This window comes from Balaenoptera borealis (genome assembly GCF_965194805.1).
Source record: "Balaenoptera borealis genome assembly, chromosome: 20".
Classification (NCBI taxonomy): Eukaryota; Metazoa; Chordata; class Mammalia; order Artiodactyla; family Balaenopteridae; genus Balaenoptera; species Balaenoptera borealis.
In genome coordinates, this window is record NC_138879.1 from 1921162 (window position 1) to 1947248 (window position 26087).

At 47.4% G+C, this 26087-nt stretch overlaps 1 protein-coding gene across 14 annotated transcripts in view; it reads left to right on the forward strand.

Moving 5' to 3' along the window:
• Positions 1 to 26087, forward strand: part of ARSG (arylsulfatase G) — a 117135-nt gene that overhangs the window by 33314 nt on the left and 57734 nt on the right. For 4 of the 14 annotated variants that reach the window (XM_082370464.1, XM_082370468.1, XM_082370469.1 and 1 more), the window contains exon 2: positions 12350 to 13021. In XM_082370464.1, the coding sequence (XP_082226590.1) occupies positions 12804 to 13021 (218 nt within the window). In that variant the 5' untranslated portion in view covers positions 12350 to 12803. Of the gene's footprint in view, positions 1 to 6758; positions 7200 to 7437; positions 7884 to 11405; positions 12016 to 12349; positions 13022 to 26087 lie in introns of those variants that run through there. The other 10 variants (XM_082370457.1, XM_082370459.1, XM_082370460.1 and 7 more) reach the window with 7 other exon arrangements.

Consider the following 26087-nt stretch of genomic DNA (forward strand, 5'->3'; position numbering starts at 1 on the left):
GTGGGGCCTTTGGGAGGAATTAGGGTTAGATTAGGTCATGAGGGTGGGGCCCATATGATGGAATTCTTGCCCTTATAAGAAGAGGAAGAGAGAGAAATCTGTCTGTCTCTCTGTGTCTCTCTCTGTGAGCACACACTGAGGAAAGGCCATGTGAAGGTGCAGTGAGAAGACAGCCATCTACAAGCCAGGAAGGGAGCCCTCACTAGCACCTGACCGTGCCGGCACCCTGATCTCAGACTTCTGGCCACCAGAACCAGGAGAAAATACATTCCTGTTTTTTAAGCCACCTGGTCTATGGTATTTTGCTATGGCAGCTTGAGTTAATACAGAAGGGGTTTTTTGTTTTTCCAGATTCTTTTAGAGGCTACCCAAGCAGAAACATCTGCAGGCCAATGAGGAGGATCCACGTTAGTACGAGGACAAGAAAGATGTGGTTCCCTGCCCTCCCGGATAAGTTCTCCCTGGAGAGAGAAAACAAACCCAGGAGTCACCATAGCGGGCTGTGAAAGGCAAGGGAGGGGGCTGTGTCATTGAGAGGTTTGGTGGAAGATGCTGTAAGTGGTAAGGTGCACGTGAACATGGACTCCAAGGCCCGACTGGAACCCCAGGTCTGCCCTGGTAGCTGTGTCACCTTTGGGCGAATTAACCTCTCTCTACCTCAGTCTGCTCATCCGTGAAAGGGGGATGGTAATAATAATAATACCTCCCTCAGAGGGTAGTTGTGTGGGGAGCTTAGTGCTGTGTTGCTACGTTAACTGAATTAACCTGTGTAAGGGGCTGGGGGCGTTGAGGAAGACGGAGCTCGGTGGGCCTAGAACGGGTAGGAAAGATCTTGCAAGCACTGGCAAGGCGGAGGGGTGAAGGGTGAAGAGAATGAGAGGAAGGTGGTAGTGGGGGGGAGAGCATGCTGGTTTTGGGGACAGGGAGGTCACATCCCCACCCAGGGTACCAGGGGCCTCTGGTGATCTGAATTCTCTCACGTCTGGTTACCATTCTGGGCAGTGTTGATGTCTCACTGTGTGCATTGCGTTCACTCTGGAGTCACTTTTACTTGGATGTCAACACTGGTATTTGTCCTTTTTTGTCCTCATTGTTTACTGCTCCTGTAGTTTTGTCATCTTCTCGCTGCTTATAAAGAAAAAAAGTGAGAGAACAGTGGCCTTGAGGAGGCCTCTATAAATGATCTCAAGCCTGTTGCAAAAGTCCTAAAAACAGAACAAAACAAAAATTAAAATTCTCGGAACCAAGTAATTTTAATCACATTGCTTTCAGGAACAAATACATGTCATATTAGACTCTTATGGCACGGTTGTGAGTCATGAAGTTTTGGAAAGTGCTGGGTGTGGGACCACTGGGTTTTGTCCCCAACCAAATCAGGCTTCCTTTGGATAATTGTTGAAGTCCCACCCATCATGTTCCTCAAAGTCCAAGGAATGAAAACCTGCTCTCCTGCTATGTTTCTTGCCTAAAGGGAGATGCTGGCTTTCCCCATCTTGTCTAAACATGCACAGCCGGTCTGGCTGCCCCCTGGAACAGGACACACTGTTAAGCTGCTATTTTAACCCTGTCAGAGCAGCGCATCCGTGCATTTCCAGGCGGCTAGCGGGATGAGGCAAAGAAGCTAGACGGATGCTCCAGGACTGTGTTAGGGGTTTGAGGCAAGCAGGGACCCTGCCCTGCCGTGGTCGGTGGAGGGCTCTGGCCTCTGTGTTGAGCTCAAATGCTTAGTAGGGATCCGGGGTGGGGCTGGGTACAGGGAACATCCATCCATCCTTCCATCCCACGTCCATCGCTCCTCTGTCCGGACAGCCTCTGCTCATACAGCCCACTCATGCGCACTGGCAAGTGCAGTAGTTTCCCAGGCCACAAAGCCACACCTCGGAGGATGTGGTCCATACTCTCAAAGTGTTTACTCTCTAGTTTAGGAGAGAGGACACATATGTGATTATCACCTAAAGCAGCACCTCAGCAAGGGCGCTTTTGCAAGTGAGAATCTCAGAGGCAGGGGAACTGAGAAAGGTCATCTGAATTTAGGGAAGTGATGAGATGAAGCTGGGTTTTCAGGGTGGAATGGAGGCTCGGCCGTAGTGGTTCAGGTCAGATGCACTCATTTGGCAAATATGGGTTGAACACTTCCTGGGTTGGGTAACCCAGAATTATGCAGTGTGTGAAACAGATAGACATCCCTGCCCTCATGGAATTCACATCTTCGAGTTGTGGTGTTTTCTTGTTGGAGCAGTTAGCTCAGTGTCATGGACAGATAATCCTTTTGGATGTTTCTGATATTAAAATGTAATTCCCACTTTCTTTTTTTAAAAAATTTTATGGGAGTATAGTTGATTTACAATGTTGTGTTAGTTTCAGATGTACAGCAAAGTGAATCTGTTATACATATACATATATCTGTTCTTTTTCGGATTCTTTTCCCATATAGGCCATTACAGAGTATTGAGTAGAGTTCCCTGTGCTGTACAGTAGGTCCTTATTAGTTATCTATTTTATATATAGTAGTGTGTATATGTCAATCCCAATCTCCCAATTTATCCCTTCCCCTGTTACCCTGGTAACCATAAGTTTGTTTTCTACATGTGTGACTCTATTTCTGTGTTATAGGTAAGTTCATTTGTACCCTTTTTTTTTTTAGATTCCACATATAAGCGATATCATGTGGTATTTGTCTTTCTCTGTCTGGCTTACTTCACACAGTATGACAATCTCTAGGTCCATCCATGTGGCTGCAAATGGTATTACGTAATTCCCACTTTCAATTGGCATCATCAGCAAAGGACGATTTCCCTCACAGCCCCTCTACATCTTGACCTCGTACTGTTACGTTGTCCAAAACCAGATTTGCTGGTAGGCAGTGTACTCCAAGGACCATGCTAGGTGTCACCAGAGTCTGCCCGGGACAGAAGGACCCAGCTCAGGTTTTCCCAAAACAGCACCGACAACCATGGGATTGTGTGACCAGGAACTATAGTTTGGAGCTTTGGAAATGCAAATCAGGATGACTCTTCACTTTCCCTTTGGCCTTGTTGTAACCATAGTGTTTGTATCTTTTACCTTTTCTGGGTTCAGAATCCAACAGCCAAGAATGCTGACAGACAGTTATGACAAAGACTCAGCCAATAGCTGCAGGGAGTCTGGTTTCACCGTCTATACTCGGAATAGTTTTGCTTAATATTAATTGTAGTAACGCTTTGGCTTTGCATGGTACTTTTTCAGAGTATTCTCATGTTTGTTATCTCTTTATCCTCAAGCCATTTGAGAGAGGGGAGAATAATAGTCCACATCTCTGAGCGCTTATTGGGAGCAGGCACTCGTGCTGGGTTATTTCATCCTCATGTTGGGTTTGGGGTGGAGGAGCTCTTCTATGGCTCTGTTTTTCAGGTAAGTGGGGAAGCAGAGGCCCAGAGAAATTCCATAACCGATCCAAAGTCACGGAGCTAGGAAATGACTCTTCTGGATCCTGGAGACATATTCTTCTGCAGACAGGCCATCACATCCCCAAAGCCAATTCTCCAAAAGGCAGATTTGCCAAGTAACTACTTCACTTAATTGAGCATTTTTTTTTCTGGCCAAACCACGTGGCTTGTGGGATCTTAGTTCCCCGACTAGGGATCGAACCCCGGCCCATGGCAGTGAGAGCACAGAGTCCTAACCACTGGACCGCTGGACTGCCAGGGAATTCCCTGAATTAAGCATTTTTTTCCCCCAAGTTTTGGTCTTATCCTTACTTCTGCCCCTGCTTCAGCCTCAGAGGTTCTCAGATAAAACTTAGCTCGGGGACTTCCCTGGTGGCTCAGTGGTTAAGAATCCACCCGCCAGTGCAAGGGACACAGGTTCGAGTCCTGGTCCGGGAAGATCCCACATGCAGCGGAGCAACTAAGCCTGTGCGCCACAACTGCTGAGCCCGCGTGCCACAACTACTGAAGCCCACGTGCCTAGAGCCCGTGCTCCGCAACAAGAGAAGCCACCACAATGAGAAGCCCGCACACTGCAAAGAAGAGTAGCCCCCGCTCACCGCAACTAGAGAAAGCCCGCACGCAGCAATGAAGACCCAACGCAGCAAACATAAACAAACAAACAAATAAATAAATTTATTTTAAAAAAACCAAACTTAGCTCGAATCTCTCTTAGCAGGCTTGGGCTGCCGTACCAAAACACCACAGACTGGGGGCTTACACACAGAACTTTGTTTCTCACAGTTCTGGAGGCTGGGAAGTCTAAGATCAAGATGCCGGCTGATTTGGTTCTTGGGGAGGACTCTCTTCCCGGCTTTCTCACAGCTGCCTACTTGCTGTGCCTCCATCTGTGAGAGAGAGAGAGAGAAAAAGCTCTCCCCTGTCTCTTCAAATAAGGGCACTAATCCCATCATGAGGGCTCCCCCCTCAATGACCTCCTCTAACCCTGATTGTCTCCCAAAGGCCCATCTCCAAAAACTATCCTATTGAGGGGTAAGCTTCCAACATAGGAATTTTGAAAGGACACCATCATTCAATCCATAATGGAATCTAACATATTTCATTGTAGAGGTGCAACAGATCTGGGGAAAGGATAAATCTGCAAAAATAGAAAAGACAGTAGGTAGCATTTAAGAGAAAGTTTTCCCTCTTCTCATGCAAAAATGACACAGGAAAAAATGAAGCTTTGACACATGAACCCCAATCAGTCTTCTTTTTCTTTTTTTACACATTTATTTATTTATTTATTTTTGGCTGCGTTGGGTCTTCGTTGCTGTGCACGGGCTTTCTCTAGTTGCAGTGAGCAGGGGCTACTCTTCATTGTGGTGCGCGGGCTTCTCACTGCGGTGGGTTCTCTTGTTACAGAGCACCAGCTCTAGGCACGCGGGCTTCAGTAGTTGTGGCTCACGGGCTCAGTAGCTGTGGTGCACGGGCCTAGTTGCTCCGCGGCATGTGGGATCTTCCCGGACCAGGGCTCGAACCCGTGTCCCCTGCATTGACAGGTGGATTCTTAAACCACTGCGCCACCAGAGAAGCCCCAATCGGATTTTTGATGATACTAACAAATGATTGTTTATTTTAAAAATGGGGGCTTTACTAGAATTGCAATTATACTCTATTTTATTTTTTAATTTTTGAATGTTTTTTAAAGCCTTTATTGAATTTGTTACAATATTGCTTCTGCTTTATGCCTTGGTTTTTTGGCCGTGAGGCGTATGGGATCTTAGCTTCCCGACCAGGGATCGAACCTGCACCCCCTGCATTGGAAGACGAAGTCTTACCCACTGGACTGCCAGGGAAGTCCCTGTGATTACATTTTAAAATAATTCTTATAATTTAGAGAGCCACATAGAAATGTTTGTTGATGAAGTTGTATGATATCTGAGATTTGTTTCCAAATAATCCAGTATAAGGGGACGATAAGGGAAAGACAAGTAGGAGGGGAGATGGGTAAAACTAGACTGGCCCTGTGTTGATAACTGTTGAATCTAGATGTTGGGTAGGTATGTGTGAGTTTCTCAACTTCTGTATTTTGACAACTTTCATAACCAAAAGTTTAATAAGTAATAATAAACACTGCTTTGTAAAAAGTCCTTAAACATTTGGCAAACAGGCTTTAAGGGAGTGGATTTCAGGTAATTGACTGTAAGCCCTTTTCATTGGATCCCACCCCTCATGATTTTTCTTCTCAAGTGGAGGATGGAGTTTTATAGGAAGGATGTTATTCAGAGGCCCATCTACTCTCTCTGTTTTTCTGACCTGTGTTCAAGGACCCAGATATAATTTCTGCAGGGCTACTGAGTTTTAGATGCGTGGTGTGATGTCACCTCTGCTCTCCCAAGTTGGCTCCTGCCACGTGGCTTCCTTCTGGGACAGTCCCAATAAGTGGTTCCAGCCTAAAGCCAGGCAGGATGTCATCTGTCCCTGTGGATGAGTTTCCTGGCATCCCTGTGGTCACAGAGGTTGATATTCCCAGCAGGGTGCGGCTATAGGTATTCAAGCTTAAAATTTTTTTTAAAAATTATCTAAGTGGAATTGCTCTCCCAGTTTGGATGGAGGTATTCAAAGATTTCTTTTGCTCCAGTTAGAAGATAAATGAGTCGGGGGATGTAACGTACAACAGGATGACTATAGTGAACCTGCCGTGTGGAATATTTGCAAGTTGTTAGGAGAGAAGATTCTCAAAGTTCTCACTACAGGAAAAAAGCATTTGTTTTTCTTCTCTGTCTCCCTCTCTCTCTGTCTCTCATTTTCTTGTATCTATATGAGATGATGGATGGTAACTAAATTTACTGTGGTCATCATTTCACAATACATGTATGTCAAGTCATTATGCTGCATGCGTTAGACTTACACAGTGCTGTACGTCAAAGATATCTCAATAAAATGAAAAGAAATAAAGATGACAGAAAAAAGATTTCCTTTCCATCCTCTGTTGAGCTAAGACTGAGGCCCCGCACATATGCTCTAAGAAATCTTTCCGAGTTGGGCCAGCCCCAAACTGACATGTTGGGGTCTAGAGGCAAAGGGAAGGGGCCTTGAGGATGTTTAGTACACATAGACGTTAAATGACCATCTGATGTTGGCCACCAAGGTAACTGGATTCTCCTCTGCCCTTGGGCTTGGATGAGGGCGAGGCAAAATTGAAGGAGGTGCTCACCATCAGGGCTGCGCTTACACGGTCAAGGCACCTGAGCTGGAGCGCCACCTCCTTAAGTTCTGCGCCCTGGGCACTTGGCTTGCCTCACCTGGACTCACCTGGGCTCACCTGGGCTCACCTGGACTCACCTGGACTGCGGCAGTGACTCCTAATCTCCCAGTAGAGCAGCCAGAGGGATCCTGTTACGCTGAGTCGGAGCTTGCTGCCCTTGCTCAAATCCTCTGGCTCCGGGGAGGCTGTCTTCCTCCCGATTCCAGCTAATCCGCGCCCTTCCTCACTCCGAGGCTGCTCCTGCGGCTTCTCGGCTGCCCTCACGTGCCCCAGCCCTGCGCCCTGCTGGGCTCTCTGCCCGCGGTGTCCCTTCCCTTCCCGACTGAACCTCCCAGCGGTGCAAAGCTTCCTCCCCTTCTCTCCTGGATCCACCTAGAAAGACCACCTTATCAGTGAGGCGGTCCCTGCCCTTCTTCTTTAACTCGCATCTGCTCACCAGCTCGCTCTCCCCAATCCCCCTCCTGTGGTGGTTTGCTCCCTGATGCGTTTCCTGGGTCCATGTCTTCCCCTCCTCCCCGCAGCAGGTAAGTGGCAGGAGGGCAGTGGGTTCTGTGTGTTATTCACTGCCGAACGCACAGCGCCCAGATGGAGACCTGTGCCTCGGTCCCCGTTCGCTGGGTGGATGACTGAAGGCACGGGGTTGGAGGGGGGGGATCATTTCCGACAGACGTGGGCAGCTGGTGCCCTGGGACCCCCGCGTGACTCCTGGCTGCAGCCAGCGCCCCCAGTGACCGTGGTCTGACTGGGCGGGTGAAACCACAGAGCTCTGCAGCCGGAGCTCACACTCCCTCTGCGCCTCTGTCTTTCTTGGCCTCAGCTCATCCGAAGCTTTGTCTTTGGAAAACCAACAGAGCCCTCTGCCAGAAAGGTCTGCCCGACTGTCTTGTTGCTTCAGCTGTTTGCAAGGCGCTCTTGCGGGCTGCTTGGCCACGGGGGGCCCACGGGGAGCCAGGGTCAGGTGATGGGCAGCCGGCCCAGGTGTGCAGCCTGCAGAGCGCATCTTCGGGGCAGCTCCTGCTTTCCAAGGCTCAGCCCTTCTGGCCCACAGCCCGCCTGTGAGTCGTTTCCGTGATGAGTACCCTTCCCCATCAGCAAGCCCGGAACCCAAAGGGAGGCCCAGCGGCCTTGCTCTACGGCGGGGTCGTGGAAAAGAGCGCAGACCACCGCAAAGCTGATTGGCAACCGGAGCTCCTGAGGACACGGGCAGGGTTGGTGCTCGCGCCCAGCAGAGTCCACCCCAGTCAGCTCAGATGGACCTGCCTTGGCGGTGTGTGTGGAGCACCTTCCAGCCCAGTGGAAAGAGCGGTGAAGGCTGTATTTGTCAAACGCTCCCCCTTCTTCCTAAGCCCCCAGGAGTGCTCCTTGCCTGTGTCCACTCTCCCTTCTTTTATTTACTTGGCTGCGTCGGGTCTTAGTTGCAGCGCGCGGGCTCTCTAGTTGTGGCACGTGGGCCTAGTTGCCCCGCGGCATGTGGGATCTTAGTTCCCCGACCAGGGCTCGAACCCGTGTCCCCTGCATTGGAAGGCGGATTCTTTACCACTGGACCCCCAGGGAAGTCCCCACTCTCCCTTCTGAGATGGGGAGTGTGATGTGTAAAGAAAGTTTGGGAAAGTAACCTCAGATAAGACACTGAGCCCATAGTCCTTAAAAAAAGATCTTTAAAAAAGATCTTGGATCTTTAAAAAAAAAAAAAAAAAAAAAGCACAACTACCCAGCTTTATTGAAGTAGGATCGACAAATAAAAATTATATACAATGTGATGTTTTGATATACACATACATTATAAAATGATGACCACAATCAAGCTAATTTAACACATCCGTCACCTCACATAGTTACCTTATAAATTTTTTTGGTGGTGGAAACATTGAAGATCTACTTTCTTTGCAAAATTTCAACTATGTAATACAGTTTTACAAACTCTAGTCACCATGCTATACATTAGATCCAGTCACCATGCTATACATTAGATCCCCAGAAGTGATTGATTCTTTTTTTTTTTTTTTAATATTTATTTATTTATTTGGCTGTGTCGGGTCTTAGTTGCAGCACGTGGCATCCTCGTTGCCCCGTGTGAGGTATTCGTTGCGGCATGCGGGATCTTTAGTTGTGGCATGCGAACTCCTAGCTGTGGCAGGCATCTAGTTCCCTGACCAGGGATCGAACCTGGGCCCCTTGCGTTGGAAGCGGAGTCTTAGCCACTGGACCGCCAGGGAAGTCCCAGAAGTGATTGATTCTATATAACTGTTTGTACTTTGACAAACTCCCTTCCACCTGCCCCACCCCCCAGCCCCTGGCAACCATCATTCTCCTCTCTGCTTTTGTGAGCTCTACTTTTTTAGATTCCACATATAAGTGAGATCATGTGGTATTTGTCTTTCTGTGCCTGGCTTATTTCACTTCACATAGTATCCGCCAGGTTCATCCAGGTTGTTATGCATGGAGAAGAATCTCCTTCTTTTTTAAGGCCCAGTAATTCCATTATGTGTGTACAATGCACACAGCACATTTTCTTTACCTATTCACCCATTACTGGATACTTGGGCTATTGTGAATAATGCTGCAATAAACATGGGGGTGCCAGTAGCTCTTCAAGATATTAATTTCATTTCCTTTGGATATAGACCCAGAAGTGGGATTGCTGGATCATATGGTTGGTCTATTTTTAATTTGAGGAACCTCCATACTGTTTTCCATAATGTCAGCTTGGATCTTAATCAAGGTCTGTGGCTTGAAGTCCATTCTTTGAATGTCTGACTTGCTTTTTCCCTTTAGTTAAAAACAATAAGTGGGGAAAGGATTAAGTGTCTCCCTGGAGGTGTGGGCGTGAAGGCTAGGGCAATGGTGTACTGGCTAAATTAGCTTATTTCCATGCCATAAAAATTTTAAGTATTAATGATTCTGTTTGAAAACCTCAGAGGAATGTTTTATCCACAGAATTCTTAAGAAAAACAATCTGTTTACTTATGTTCCCACCTTAATTTTAACTTCCTTCTTAAGTGGTTTTTTTCTGCCCCCCCCCCGGGGCGTTTTGTGTTGGGTCATTCTGCAATGCATTGTGGGTGAAGAATGAGGCCGCTCTGGTGTTCCAAGCTAAGTAGCTTTAGGAAGAAAAGCTCCCTGCCACTGTTGCTCATGGTCAGAAGCCAGTAGAATAAGGCAGGTCAACAAGTGTTTGTTAGGCACCCTGCTTGTGCAAAGCCTCTTTCTTCTAGAAAGGGAGAAGTCTTTGGGGCCTCAAGATCAACAAATACCAGTTGAATCTAATTGAGTTTGAAATAATAACTTTCCTTTTGGAAAACAGAAGAATTTGCGTTGCTGAACAATTGATTCATTGCCCTCCAGATGACATGACTGTTGACTCGGAATTCCTTTTATTTTGATTAAGTGCATAGCTGCCTATCCTTTTGACTTTATCTGGATCTTCCAGAACTTACATACCTCCAACCACTCCCATCCATCTGGGTTGGCCACTGGGTTGGCTGGCTGGCTTGGTCGGCTGTGCATTCCTTCCTCAAGGGCAGGGATACACAACTGGAAATGGCATCTGTCATAACCCCAGCCCTACTAGCACCTTTATATATTAGTATTACTGTTATTTTTTGAAGAATGTGACTGTTCATTTATTTATTTATTTATTTATTTATTTGGTTGTGCTGGGTCTTAGTTGTGGCTGGCGGGCTCCTTAGTTGTAGCATGCGAACTCTTAGTTGCGGCGTGCATGTGGGATCTAGATCCCTGACTGGGGATTGAACCCGGGCCCCCTGCATTGGGAGTGCGGATTCTTAACCACTGCACCACCAGGGAAGTCCCGCATCTTTATATATTATAACTTGGTTCTCCTTTAATGGGTTGGGTGTTCCATGGAGGTTTTTAAAATCTGATCCAGAATTTCAAGTCTATGTCTCCTTACTAACCTAGTCAATTTAGGGCTTTTAGGTGAACTAGGGGTAATATGGTTTTATTCTGTGTTTCCATTTGCAACCTGCAGTTGAAAGCATAACCTTCCATTTCTGTCTTTCAAAACTCAACCTGATTTATTGTTTTGTGTTTTTCCGCTGAAGCTGAATCATCTCTAGCTAGGTCTCTAGTTAGGTTAAGTATCAGTTAGGTTAATCACCTCCAGTTATGTTAGTTTTCTTCTCGGACCAGAATCTGGATATTTTTTCCTAAGCATCTTGCTACTCAAAATGTAATCTAAAGGCTATGTTAGAAATACAGACCCCAGGTCCCAGCCTCACCTACTGAATCTACATTTTAATAAAATCTCCAGCTGATTTGTATGTACATCTAAATGTGAGAAGCACCGGTTGAGCATGTTCTTAAGATTTTCTTATTAAAAATTACATTGTCGGGCTTCCCTGGTGGCGCAGTGGTTGAGAATCTGCCTGCTAATGCAGGGGACACGGGTTCGAGCCCTGGTGTGGGAAGATCCCACATGCCACGGAGCAGCTGGGCCCGTGAGCCACAACTACTGAGCCTGCGCGTCTGGAGCCTGTGCCCCGCGACGGGAGGGGCCGCGATAGTGAAAGGCCCGCGCACCGCGATGAAGAGCGGTCCCTGCACCGCGATGAAGAGTGGCCCCCACTTGCCTCAACTAGAGAAAGCCCTCGCATGAACCGAAGACCCAACACAGCCAAAAATAAAATAAAATAAATAAATAAAGTAGCTATAAAAAAAAAAAAAAAAAAGTGCAAAAAAAAAAAAAAATTACATTGTCAAGATGTAAAGGGACACATTTCCGTTAAACATTTTTTGGACATTTTTTCCTAACATTTTATTATGAAACATTTCAAACATACAGCAAAATGGAAAGAGTTCTACAGTGAGCTCCCTAGACTGTCCACCTAGATTCTACCATTAACTGATTTTTTTTCCTTTCCTTTTCTTCCCAATTAATTTCTATCAAGAATTTTATATAGAGGGACTTCCCTGGTGGTCCAGTGTTTAAGACTCTGAGCTCCCGCCGCAGGGGGCCTGGGTTCAATTCCTGGTCCAGGTACTAAGATCCCTCATGCCACACGGTGTGGCAAAAAAGCAAAAACAAAACCAGACTGCTCCTTTATTGGGGAATTCCCTGGCGGCCCAGTGGTTAGGACTCAGCACTCTCACTGCCGAGGGCCCAGGTTCAATCCCTGGCCGGGGAACTAAGGTGCGGCCAAAAAGAAAAAAAAAAAGAATTTTATATAGAAATGCTAGTTTACAGCATGACTGTTAGAAAGAATCATGTCTTGGTAATAAGGTAATAAGGGTCTCACCCTTTCTTCTAGAATCCTTGATGGTTTTGACAAGGTCGCACTCAGTTTGGGAATGTCTTGTGAATCAGAGAAGCACAGTGAGGTAGGAGTCGGGGACCAGGGGGATTTCACACAGTGCGGTGCTGGTCCTTGCCCCTCTGTCCGGAACACGGGGCCTCAGAATGTTCTCCTCTATACGGTGAGCGGGTTATGAGAGATCATCTCTACTGTTGCTTCCAACCCTGTAATTATAGGTCTATTGCAAATATCAGCATCACTGTTTCTCAGGTGGAGAAAGCAATGAACCTGTTCAGTAGTCGAATAAGAAGGAAAACATCTGTCGGCCTGGAAAAGTGATTATTTCCTAAGCTACTGAGTAAAACACAGCTGCGCTGGCAGTTTTAACTCTGTTTTCTCATCAATTTCTGTTCTTTCAGGAAACCTTACAGACACACGAAGCCTTCAACCATCTGGAACTCAGAAACTCAACTGGGACTGACTGTGGCTTCTAGACTGTCCAGGTGTTCTGCAGATGTGAAAATTTATCCCGCACTCGCCAGCTGGAGCCCCGAATGGATGCAAGGCTTGTGCTCCGGCTCTCACATCTCTGAGCACAGAGGGGTCATTTCCTAAGTGGCCAAAGAGCAGTTGTTGACACTGAGGTCTGATTGCTGCACACGACCCGTCACCTTACGGGGCTGGGCTGGAGAAAGTCAAGTTCAGGGTTGTGTGTTTCCCGACTCTCTTGAATCACGATTCCAGACGGGGGCCTCATTTCTGTAGCGCCCACCATCCCTGTGGGCATCACCACCACCACCGTCACCGCCAGCAGCTTCTTGCCAACTCCACCACTGCACCACTCCACACAGCTGGAATCCTCCCCTGATCGCCATGGCCTGGCCTTTCCTAAAGGTTTTGTTGGTGGGGGTGAGTTTCCTGGGATGTCTTTATCCTCTCGTGGATTTTAGCTTCAGTGGGGAAACAAGAGACCAGAAACCGAATTTCGTGATCATTTTGGCAGATGACATGGGGTGGGGTGACCTGGGAGCAAACTGGGCAGAAACGAAGGACACTGCCAACCTTGATAAGATGGCTGCAGAAGGAATGAGGTGAGTCCTGAGATGCCAGGAGATGCCAAGCCAGCATCTCTTTGGATATTTTATCCTGACTCTTTTGGGGGGAGGGGGCCGCATAAAGCACTTAAAGAGCAATTGATGGGTCCATGTTGATTTAATTAATTGATTGATGGCTTTGGTTTGAAGCCAGTACAGCATCATGAAGGAATCCATCCATCCATCCGTCCATCTGTCCATACGATAACTGTTCTTTATTTGGCCACGCTGCACAGCTTGTTGGGATCTTAGTTCCCTGATCAGGGATCGAACCTGCGGCCCCGGCAATGAGAGCACTGAGTCCTAACTGCTGGACTGCCAGGGAATTCTGATAACACTTATTCTGTGTGTGTCTGTGTGTGTGTGTGTGTGTGTGTGTGTATTAGGAGCTGGGAACACAAAGGTGAACAAATAACAATCCTTGCCCTCAAGCTCTCATAGTGGAGACAGGTTGAAAGGAAAGTACAGATTACAATCTAGTCCGAGAGGCTGCATCAGGAATTTTTGGAGTCTGTGGGGAGGGTGTGGACCCCAGCCTGGGGGTGTAAGGGAGAAGGTGCCCTTGAAGAGTGACTGAAAGTCAGCGGGGCGCATGAAGGCCAAAGGACTTTCTTATCTGTGAGCGGACAGGACTTACTGGTCCATTTAAGGCGCACTTAACGCTAAGGGACCACAAAAGGGGAGGAGGTGTATATCTGAACTGGTCGAAGTTTTATGAATATTTTAGATCGGTTTTCTTCTTGGGCTGACGTTGATCTGACTGGCCCGCTCAGATCCCACCTGCCTGGGTTAAACCCCTCCTGTTGGCTCCGTGGGAATCATCTCAACCGGCTGGTTAGGACAACACATGGGGTGTCTCTGGAGTTTCAGCCACTTGCATCCTTAAGCCGGGAGCTTTCCCCTGAGATAGGGACCCTTGGTGTCCCTGCGTCTGGTCTCACCCTCTCCAATCCGTCCTCCTCACCTCAGCCAAGGTGAACTTTCTAGAAACACTTCTCTGCTTCCAATCTTCAAAGGCATTTGGTGACCCTAAGAATAAAATCCAAACTCCAAAGAACAGTGTACAAGCCCGGCCCATCCTCTGCACCGGTCCTCTGCACTGGTCCTCTGCACGGCCCCTCCTGTCTGATGGCTTCTTTAGCTGTTGCCTCCCTCTGTTTGGGCCTCACCTATGTGATTAGTTCTTCTTCTTCTTCTTTTTTTTTAAATTTAATTTTTATTTTATATTAGAGTATAGTTGATTTACAATGTGGTGTTAGTTTCAGGTGTGCAGCAAAGTGATTCAGTTATACATATACATATACCCATTCTTTTTTTTTTTTTACTTAAAAAAAAAATTTATTTATTTATTTTTGGCTGTGTTGGGTCTTCGTTTCTGTGCGAGGGCTTTCTCTAGTTGCGGCGAGCGGGGGCCACTCTTCATCGCGGTGCGCGGGCCTCTCACTGTCGCGGCCTCTCTTGTTGCGGAGCACAGGCTCCAGACGCGCAGGCTCAGTAGTTGTGGCTCACGGGCCTAGTTGCTCCGCGGCATGTGGGATCTTCCCAGACCAGGGCTTGAACGCGTGTCCCCTGCATTGGCAGGCAGATTCTCAACCACTGTGCCACCAGGGAAGCCCCTACCCATTCTTTTTCAGATTCTTTTCCTACACAGGTTATTACAGAATATTGAGCAGAGTTCCCTGTGCTGTACAGTAGGTCCTTGTTGGTTATCTATTGCATTGATACATATAGTGATTAGTTCTTCTTGATGCACTTTCCACTACTCCTGTTTTAGTTTCTACTCACCATCTGGTTCCTAACTCCACATGAGGTCCTCAGGAACCCTTTCTTGGATGCCTCAGGTGTACCTTTGCTGCTCTCCATGGTGACTGCTTAGCCACTTGTGTTGGGTTCAACAGCGTCACCCCCAAATTCATGTCTACGCAGAGCCTCAGAACGTGACCTTATTTGGAAATAGGGTCCTTGCAAATGTCGTTAGTTAAAGACCTCTGTGATATCCTACTTGATTTAGAGTGGTCCTAAATCCAACGACCGGAGTCCTTGTAAGAAGAGGAGGGGACACAGAGGGACGTGCAGCAGAGAAGGTGACGTGAAGAGGGGGGCAGAGGATGGGGTGATGTGCCTACAAGCCAAAGTCACCACCAGAAGCTGGAGAGAGGCCTGGGACGGACTCTCCCTCTGAGCCTCCAGAAGGAACCAACCCTGCTGCCATCTTGATTTCAGACTTCTCGCCTCCTGAATCGTGAGAGAATACATTTCTATCATTGTAAGCCACCCAGTTTGTGGTAATTTGTTATGGCAGCCACAGGAGATTATACACTGCCCTTCTAGCTCTGGGCTTCAGGAAGAAAAATGCCTCGTCTCTTCTTCCACCCTTGTATTCCTAGCACGGTGCCCGGCACCTAGTAGGCTATTCAGAAGTATTTGTTCGTTAGTAAATGGGCTTCAGGAGTTCAGGGTGCTTTGAAATGTCACCCCAAATTTTGCATGTCAGATTTTTTTTTTCTCCCTAGGGTTGAGTGTTAGTGCAGAGCATTTAACAGATCCTCAAAGGGAACTGGGTTGCCAAGTGCTTAAGAACTTCTGCTTTTCGTGTCGAGTGGGTTTGTGGGGAAATATCTGGCCCATTATTTAAACCGCAATTTGTGAGCCTCGGGATTCTTCTTATGAGCTGTCCCCACCTGCACGCTCTCAGCTGAGCGGAAAGGGCATCTCGGGGACCAGAGCAAACACAGTTGGGTGGGCTCTGCTACTTCTTCCTCCCTTGGATGAAAATATTCTCTCCATCGGAGTCTTGTGACTGTGGCCAGGCAGACAGCCCTCTGGCCTGAGGTTGACGGCTTTTCACCCTGTGCTTTGTTGACAGGAAAGCAAGCTTCCTGTGAGGCCAGGGATTGATTCATCACGGGCTTTTCCCTGCCTACTCACCGCCAGTGGGGAACCATGACTTTCAGAAAGAACGCTTATTGCCAAACAGGGGCTAAGGGTGACTTGAGAAACTATCTTTTCTATTGTCTCCCTTTTATTAGTGTGTTCGTTTCCTAGGACTGCCGCAACAAATTACTACAGATTAGGTGGCCTGTGTGAAAAAGAACGAAATATTGGGACTTCCCTGGCGGTCCAGTGGTTAAGATTCCGCGCTCCCACTGCAGGGGGTGCGGGTTCGATCCCTGGTCAGGGAACTAAGACCCCACATGCTGCACATGTGGGATCTTAGTTCCCACGTGTGGGGAAAAAAAAAAAAGAATGAAATAGTGCCATTTGCAGCAACATGGATGGACCTAGAGATGATCATACTAACTGAAGTAAGTCAGACAGAGAAAGACAAATACCATATGCTTTCACTTATATGTGGGATCGAAAATATGACACAAATGAACTTATCTACGAAACAGAAACAGACTCACAGATGTAGAGAACAGACTTGTGGTTGCCAAGGGGGAGGGGTGGTGGGGGAGGGATGGAGTGGGAGTTTGGGATTAGCAGATGCAAACTATTATATAGAGGATGGATAAACAACAAGGTCCTACTGTAGAGCACAGGGAACTGTATTCAATATCCTGGGATAAACCATGATGGAAAAGAATATGAAAAAGAATATATATATATATGTATAACTGAATCACTTTACTGTACACCTGAAACTAGCACAACACGGTCAATCAACTAGACTTATAAGAAAAATTGGTGGCCTCAGATGGGCCACTAGTCATATTTATCCTCTCAGAGTTCAGAGGCTGGAAGTCCCAAATCAAGGCATAAGCGGGGTTGGTCCTTCTGGAGGCTCAGAAGGAGAGTCCGTTCCAGGCGTCTCTCCTGGTTTCTGGTGACTGCCAGCAGCCCTTGGCTTGCAGCCTCACCCCTGCGTCATCCACCTCCACAGCTCACATACCTCCCTGCGTGTGTGTCTAAACCTCCCTCTTGTAAGGACACCAGTCATTGGCGTTAAGGCCCATCTTGATCCAGTATGACCTCATCTCAACTTGGTCACGTCTGAAAAGACCCTATTTCCAAATAAGGTCACGTTCACAGGTTCTGGAATGATATGAAATCTGGGGAGACACGATTCAACCCAGAGACATTACTGCTACACATATAATTTGTACTACACCCAGAATACTATGATTAGCCATTATACGACCCATATCTGTGCCTCTGCTCCTAACATAGTCTGAAACGCAGCACCTACTCATGAGATGTTTGTTGCTTTGAAGATTAAGCATCCTGCTTAAGAGGGCAGGCTCTGGTGCCACATGGCTTGGGTTCAAATCCCAGCTCTAATACTTTCCACCTGTATGACCCTGGACGGGCCACCTCATTCCTCAGAGGTTTGCTTTCATTTTTTGCAAGGGGGCAATGGTAGCACCCACCTCATAGGATGTTGTGAGGGTTACATGAAGAATTAGCTATGTAAGCATTAGCACAGAGCCTGGCACACCATAGACGCAGATAAATGTTAGCTACGGTTATTTTTGTTATTGTTATGAGAAACAATATCCATCTGCATTGTCAGTGTGAATTTGCTACTCTGCCTATGGAAAGGTCTAAGTGATAACTCATGGAAGGAGGAACGGGGTCCAGGGACAAACCCCAGTAAATCTCTACGTGGACCGTGCACGCCGGGCCAACAGCTGTATTTGAATCAACCCAACAGCTGTGACAGTAACTAACCCGTACCAGTGCTTGCAAGGCACCAGGCTCTGGGCATCGCCCCGTTCAGGTCGTTCAACCACCTGATGCTTCTCTTCTTTCACAGATGAGGAAATCCAGGTAGTAACTCGCCCAGAGTTAGCGAGTGGCTGAATCAACGTGCTCTCACTCTAGAGCCTTATCGTTAAGGGCTGGGAGGTTGAGGTGAATTTACCGAGAGTGTCCTTCAAGGCCTGGGCTGGCTTTGCCACGAAGAGGGAAGGAGGCCGTCAAAGGAGGTGCAGATTAGAGTCTCCATAGTTCCTCTCCTTCTGGAGCTGACAAAGGATCTCTGTGCCGTGAAGGTGGAAGAGGCAACTGAGAGACGTGGTTGAGATGTCAGTCACTGATGCAGCCGTTGGACAGGAGACTCCACCGGCCGAGAGCGTGTGGTTGCCAAGGCTGCAGATGCCTGCGATCTCCCCCTGCTGGCTCTGACTTCATCTCCAAGCCCCTCCCCACGTTCCGTCTGCCTCAGGGCCTTTGCACTGGCTGTTCCTTCCCTCTTCCTGGCAAGCTCTCCCCTCAGGCTCTGAGTGGCCGGTCAGTCTCGGCTCCAGTGTCACATCCTGGAGGAGGCCTCTCTGACCTCCCTAACCCTTCACCAAGCGTGTCTCTCACTTTTTCTCCTGATTTGTTTCCATGACCCATATCACCACCGACATGATCTTTGTTTACTTCTTTATTGCCTGTCTCTCATCCTGGAATGTCAGCCCCCTAGAGGAACCATCTAATCTATCTTGTTCATGGCTCCAGTGCTTAAAACAATGCCTGGAGCATGGTAGGTGCTCGACAAAATCTGTGTGCCTGGGTTCGGACTTCTGGATCTAAGCTTCTGGACAGGCAGAGGCGAGTTAACCGCAGCGGGACTTGGAACCAAGCTGCCCGACTCTGTCACTTACTAGCTCTGGGACACCAGGCTCGTGACTAAACTTTGCTGGGCCTCAGTCTGACCATCTGTAAGATGGGACAGTAGTGGCATCATCGTGGGTCATTTTGAGGAGGAAATGGGTTAAGTCCTGTAAGACGGCAGCAGGTCCCTGGTAGGTGTGGGCGCTTATGTGTCCCCTGAACCTTGGGCTCTGCTGCCCTGGTCTCCTCCCATCCCCCTCCCTTGGCTGGAGGGTCAAGCATGTTGGCTCAGCTTTTGTTCCAGAAGCTCCTCCCTCTGTCTGTGCTGGACCCTCATCCTTCCCCAAGCTGGGCCGTGAGACTCAGCTGTCCTCTGGGAATCTGCTTGATTCTGCTCATTCCTCCACCAAGTCCCCAAGTCATTTTTCTTCCTTCCTCCCTTCCTCCCCTCCTTCCTTCCTTCCTTCTTCCCTTCCTTCCTTCCTGCCACGTGGCACGTGGGATCTTAGTTCCCCGACCAGGGATTGAACCAGGGGTCCCAGCAGTGAGAGCGCTGGGTGGGAGTCCTAACCACTGGACCATCAGGGAAGTCCCCGTTCATGTTTTTTTCAATCTATGGTCGATGCAATTTGCCAGTTTTGTGGTCAGAAGAGGCACCATTCACAACATAATTATGATGTCATCATGGTTGCAAGAAAAAGGAATCCTTGGGGAAAGAAAATCACAATTTGGGACTTCCTGGGCGGTCCTGTGGTTAGGACTCTGAGCTCTCACTGCTGGGGCCCCGGGTTCAATCCCTGGTCCGGGAACTAAGATCCCACAAGCTGCATGGTGCGGCCGGGGGAAAAAAAAGAAGCAACATTTTCAGAGCCTTGGTTTTGGGGTCCCTTTTCAGACTTCCTAAACTCCAGTTCCACGGAGATAGAATAGGGGTTGCGGCCTAAGACCCCATGGCCTTGAACTCGTTTCCAGCAGCTCACATCGGAGAGCGCCCACATCACACATCACGTGGGGGAAACTGGGGCCCAGAGAGAAATGAAGAGTTTTTGCTCTTACAGTCAGCTCTCTGACATGTAGGTGCGGGTTATCCAGCTTGCAGATTCACCACATTAAACAATTTATGATGATGACGATGAACAATTTTTCTTTTGACTAGCATTTTTCGGGATCCACTTTAATGAGGTCCAGTTTACATATGATCAAATGCCCCCATTTTATTTTTATTAAGAAAAACATTTTATTGATTGATTTAATCTTTGGCTGCGTTGGGTCTTAGCTGTGGCGCATGGGATCTTTGTTGCGACCCGCGGGGTCTTTCACTGTGGTGCTCGGGCTCTTCATTGCGGCGTTCGGGCTTCTCCATAGTCGAGGCAGGCGGGCTCAGTAGTTGTGGCTCGGGCTTCATTGCTCCGCGGCATGTGGGATCTTAGTTCCCCGACCAGGGATCGAACCCGCGTCCCCTGCATTGCAAGGCGATTCTTAACCACCGGACCACTGGGGAAGTCCCAAATGGCCCCGTTTTAAAAGTACATTTTGGTGAGGGTTTTTTTTTTTTAATTTATTTTTTATTGAAGTATAGTTGACTTACAATGTTGTGTTAATTTCTGCTGTACAGCAAAGTGATTCACTTATACATATACATACATTCTTTTTCATATTCTTTTCCATTATGGCTTATCACAGGATACTGAATATAGTTCCCTGTGCTCTACAGTAGGACCTTGTTGTTTATCCATTCTATATTTACCAGTTTGCATCTGCTAATCCCAAACTCCCAGTCCATCCCTCCCCCATCCCCCTCCCCCACCTTGGCAACACCAGCCTATTCTCTATGTCCCTGATTCTGTTTCTGTTTCATAGATATGTTCATTTGTGTCATATTTTAGGTTCCATGTATAAGTGATATCATATGGTATTTGTCTTTCTCTTTCTGACTTATTTCACTTAATATGATAATCTCTAGTTGCATCCATGTTGCTGCAAATGGCATTAGGTCATTCTTTTTTTTGGCTGAGTAGTATTCCATTATATATATGTATGTACCACATCTTCTTTATCCATTCATCTGTCGATGGACATTTAGGTTGTTTCCATGTCATGGCTATTGTAACTAGTGCTGCAGTGAACACTGGGGTATGTGTATCTTTTTGAATTATGGTTTTCTTTGGATATATGCCCAGGAGTGGGATTGCTGGATCATATGGTAGTTCTATTTTTAGTTTTCTGAGGAACTTCCATACTGTTTTCCACAGTGGCTGCACCAACTTACATTCCCACCAAGAGAATGGTAAACAATTTATTTGTGAAACACATGAAAGCTGCCGCATCTCTTTCTCAGGGGGCATTGCTGTTTGGGGCTCCCTATGTCCAGAGATGGCCCACATGTGCACTGCAGCGCAGCAAGGCCTCCTGCCCTTGTCAGTAGCTTCAACAGCCAACGTGTCTCGCCTTCGACATTGTGGGCTCCCGTTTTGCCAGTGTCCTGTGCAAATCTGAGCTGGGCAGTGCTGTTGAACATTTGCAAGTTTAAAAATGATATGATAACCAGAAGAAAATCGAAATGTTGGAATTTCAGTGACAATGCCAGGGACTTCGTAATCCACTAAAACCTAAACTTTTCAAGCACTTAGAAAACTTGCATCACAATAGGGGTTAGAGGAGTGCATTGCTCATACTTTAAAAAAGAGAAAAGGACAAATACCCTTCATGGGCATCTCAGCCAGCATTTCAAGTGGTCTGAACAATGTTTAAATCTCTGCGAGAACCCAGTGGATGAGCTTGATAATGCGGCACTAGTTTGGGTCTTGCCCACAGAGCATCCAGGGAAAGGCTGGTGCTAGTTTTGAAACAGGAGGGAAGGGGGTAGGGCAAAACCTTTAAAAGAATGACATAGTCCAAGGACACTACATAAACTGATTAGAACCAAATAGGTCCAAGATGGCAGACAGGTCGACTTCCACTTGACCTTGAGCCTCAGTATACACTCACTGTAACACATCAGCAAGCTAAATGACACACCCACAGGTGCAATGACAGTTCCAAGGCAGACAAGTTGACCTCCACTTGACCTTGAGCCTCAGTATACACTCACTGTAACACATCAGCAAGCTAAATGACACACCCACAGGTGCCATGACAGTTCCAAGGCCGACCATAAAGATCAAAAAGTGGGGGCAGTGGCCCAATTTCTGGAAATCCCCACCCCTTCCCCAAAATAACTGGAATACTCCTCCCGCTCATTAGCCTATGAAATTACCCACCCCTATAAAAACTGACAACCCCATACCCTGGGGCTGCTCTTGCCTTCTGAGATGGCCCACACTCTGGAGTGTGTTTCTCTCTAAATAAATCCACTTCTTACTTATTACCTTGTCTCTCACTGAATTCTTTCTGCGATGAGACATCCAGAACCTGAGCTTCATTAAGTCCTGAGACCAGGTGTGTGATCTCGGTTAAAAGACCGTGCGTTCAAGTCCCAATGTGAGTTGTGTGGTTTCAGTTTCACCTGTGATGAGCGAGCAACGTATTTCTTGAAAACTCTTGGGTTGAGAAGTAACTTGAATAAGTCTCCTGGCTGGGTGACTGGGTTCAAGCAATGCCTTAGGCTGTCCAAACTGGGGTTTGAGGACCTGAGCGGTTATGAGCCATAGGTGTCTCGGAGGGAGGAGGATGACCAGTGACAGTGGGACAGCAGTGGCCCCACCGGCGAAGCCCAGATACCGTCCACTCACTTAAGGTGTCTGCCAGGCTGGCTCAGAAATGAAGTTGGCAGTGTATCGTTTCTTTTTTAATTTTATTTTTCTTTTTTCTTCCAGTGCTACTGAGATACAGCACTGTATGCGTTTAAGGTGTACAGCATGATGATTTGACTCACATCATGAAATGACCACAGTGAGTTCAGTGAACATCCATTGTCTCACAGAGATACAACATTAAAAAAATAGAAAAACATTTTTTTCTTTGTGATGAGAACTCAGGGTTTTGCTCTCTCAAAATACATAACGTATATAACGCACAGCAGCGTTAATTATATTGATCATGTTGTACATTCTATTCCTGGCACTTATTTATCTTGTAACTGGAAGTTTGTGCCTTTTGACCCCGTCATTCAATCTTTGGCACACACTCCCTCCACCCTGTAACCACAAATCTGATCTCTTTTTTCTGAGTTTGTTTTTGAAGTACAATTGTTACTGAATGCAAGCTTGTGTGCCCGGTGCCCAATGAGGCCAAACCAACCAAAAAGTTCAGATGCCCAAAACACAGGGAGGCCAAACCAACTGAAAAGTCAAGAGTTGGAGCAGAAAAAGGTTTGTTACAGGGCCAAGCAAGGTGAACGGGTGGCTTGTGCTCAAAAAACCCGAATTCCCTGATGGTTCTAGGGGAGAAGTTTTTACAGGCAAAATTCGGGATGAGAGCTGCAGGGCGTGTGGCTTTCTTCTGATTGGCTGGTGGTGAGGTAACAGGGCAGGGCTCCAGGGATCTGGTGCTCATCCTGAAGTTGGCTAGGTGTGGGAGTTCCTACAGAAGAGCTGGAAGATATATTGTTATGTATATTGTTTGAGGGAGAACCAGGACCTGCCCCAAGGCTTCACTACTCTTTCTTGACTGCCCCTCCCTTGCTTCTGCATCCCCTCCCTTCCCTGATTAACAACTATTTGAATCTGACCTTTGGAACTCAGGGAAGGTCAAGGAGGCTGGATGAAGCCTATTTCCTACAAACAAGAAATGGGGGACATGGAAAGGCTTTTGTGCCCAGGAGTGCCCCACGGGTTCCTGCTTGTTTTCGTAATTCACCTACAAGCCTATGTTATTTCCTGGTGCACAGCAGAGCAATTTGCTATTTCTGTACATATCGAAATGATCATCATGATAAGTCTATTTGTCATCTGTCACCACACAAAGGTATTACATAGTTAGTGATTATTCCTCACACTGTACTTTTCATACCTGTGACTCATTTATTTTGTAACTGGAAGTTTGTCCCTCTTAATTTTCCTCACCCATTTCACTCATCCCTTCTCCCCTTGGGCAACAACCTGTTTGTTCTCTGTATCCATGACTCCGTTTCTGTTTTGTTATGTTTGTTCATTTGTTTTCTTTTTTACATTCCACATATAAGTAAAATCACACAGTAATTGTCTTTTTCTGTCTGACTTACTTCACTGAGTATAATATTGTCTAGGTCCATCCATGTTGCTGCAAATGGCATTATTTCATTCTTTTTTATGGCTGAGTAATATTCCACAGTGTGTATATACCACATCTTCTTCATCCATTCCTCTGTCGATGGACACTGAGATTGCTTCCATATCTTGGCTACTGTAAATAGTGCTGCAATGAACATAGGGGTGAAGGTGACAGTATATTGTACATACGTTTCCTTCTGTAAATTGATGTGTAATCTGTTAACTGTGTACCTTGATTTCTCTTCCTCCCTGCTTCACGCCTTCTCTGCCCTCATTTTAATTTTGAGTCAAGTCCCGGCAGCACTGAGAGTTCTAGGCAGTGGCTGAGCCTGGAATCAGAGATCAATGTTCACCCCGGGTAGGTCAGAGGCTCCAGGCGCTTGAGGCGGTTTCTCTAAAGGGCCCCCGTGAGGAATGAACTGAGCTGTCAATGCAGTCAAAAGCCGGGTGCGACTTCTTTTTTCAGAATTGACTTTTTGCAGAAATTCATGTACTATGTTACCTCTCAGGACTTTCTCAGCCGTTCTGCTGCCTTTGGGATTTTGCAGGAGCCAGGCTGGCGCTGGAAACTGCAGGGGAGTGAGGTCTGATAGACGCCCCGAGAGCGAGGGCAGAAAGAACTTTCTGAACGAGACATATCAGCAAGAGAGAGACCCTCCCCCCACCATGCCATCCCCTTACAGCTTTGTCCACCCCACCCCCTGACCCCATACAGTAATTCAGGTTTGGGGTGCAGGACCCTCACTGGGGAGAAATCCTCTTGTCTGTGATCTTCACCTCTGAGCTGTTTGCTCTGGGACGTCCCATCCTGTCTTCCCCTTGTAAATGCTCAGCATCACGGGACAGGCAGTTTTACCTCTTTGTTCTTGGGTAAGTAGGTCAAATAGACATAAAAATCACGTGATGCCCACCTATCCACTGGGGCAAGGTGAAGACTGGGGGTTTTATCCTTGTATAGCAGACGGGGACGTGCAGGAATGTGGTGATCTAGGTGACAGCCAATCTCAGAGAAGAGGAGCTGAGATATTCTCCAGTGAGACCTTGGTGCCAGCCTGCTTCACAAGTGTCGGTGCAAAATGGCGTGTCCAGTGGCTGCCATTTGTTCTGTTTTTAAGCCTCCCAACTACAGTAATTCAACAGCAAATCTCTACTAAGGGCAGGTCATGAGTCACACTGGGAGACCTCAGCCAGCTCTGCCTTTAAGAGGGTTACAGCCTGCTGGCAAAAAAAAAAGACAGGAAAGCCATCCTTTAGAAGGAAGAGCAGGAACTCTTGACGTCTCTCCCACCCCTGGGGCTTTTATAAGCTGAGTTGGACGTAGTTGAATTGACATTCCGGGGGACAGAATTAGCACATTACGAATACATCGGTCACAGGCGCAAATGAGAAAGGTCCATGCTGGGCTTCTCACCTTTTGGACGATAAAGCTCGGAGCAAGAAGCATGTGAAAGATAGTGCTGTGGGACCATAGGAAAGAAAGACCACTTCTCCAGAGGGAAGCCAGGAGGGACTCCATAAAGCTTATTGGTTAGGACCTGAACGCTGAGCCCTTAAGGGTGAGTAGGAATCAGCCAGAAGGGGGACGAGAGAGTATTGTAGGCAGAGGGAAAAGAAAGGGCAAAGACCCAAAATTGAAAGGTGCCCATTCACTCAACAAATATTCGTAGAGGGACCCCAGCCTGCAGGCACTGTCCTAGGTGCTGCAGATGCATCGAAACAATAAACAACCCTCACTCTGCGGGGTCAGGCTGGCATTCTAGTGGGAGAGGACGGCTGGGATAGGGCATTTTAAGGCTGGACCCGTGGACTGAGCAGCTGGCGAAGGGCATCCTGTGTGTCCTCAGACGTCTGGGGGGCCCTGAGTGCTGAATTCTTTGGCTGCATTTGGGATGGCCTGCTCCACTCGCTAGGCCCGGCCCGTGCTGGTGGCTGGGAGGGCAGGGGGCGTGTTTCCAGGATGGCTCAGCTCAGGGTTGTGGCAGTGGGCAGAAGTGTCCCATCTAGGAGGCCCCGTGATGCCTGTGTATCCATCTTGTTGTTGCATATCTTGTTGGTGTCCTTCCTCGAGAGTGAATGCACACATGTCCACTGCAAGAGTGTGGAAAGGGAAGGGGAGACTTGCCAAGGATTATACCAAGCTTGGCTGGCAGGAGCCCTTTTATTGAAAAGAACGAGAGTAGGAGTGGATGGTTGGATGGATGGATGAATGGATAAATGAGTGAATGAGTCAGCAAAACACACCAAGTTGGCTATTTGCTGCCACATTTCTTTTAGCTTTTTTTGTTTGTGGTTTTTTTTTGGTGTTTTTGGCCGCGCAGCTTGTGGGATCCTAG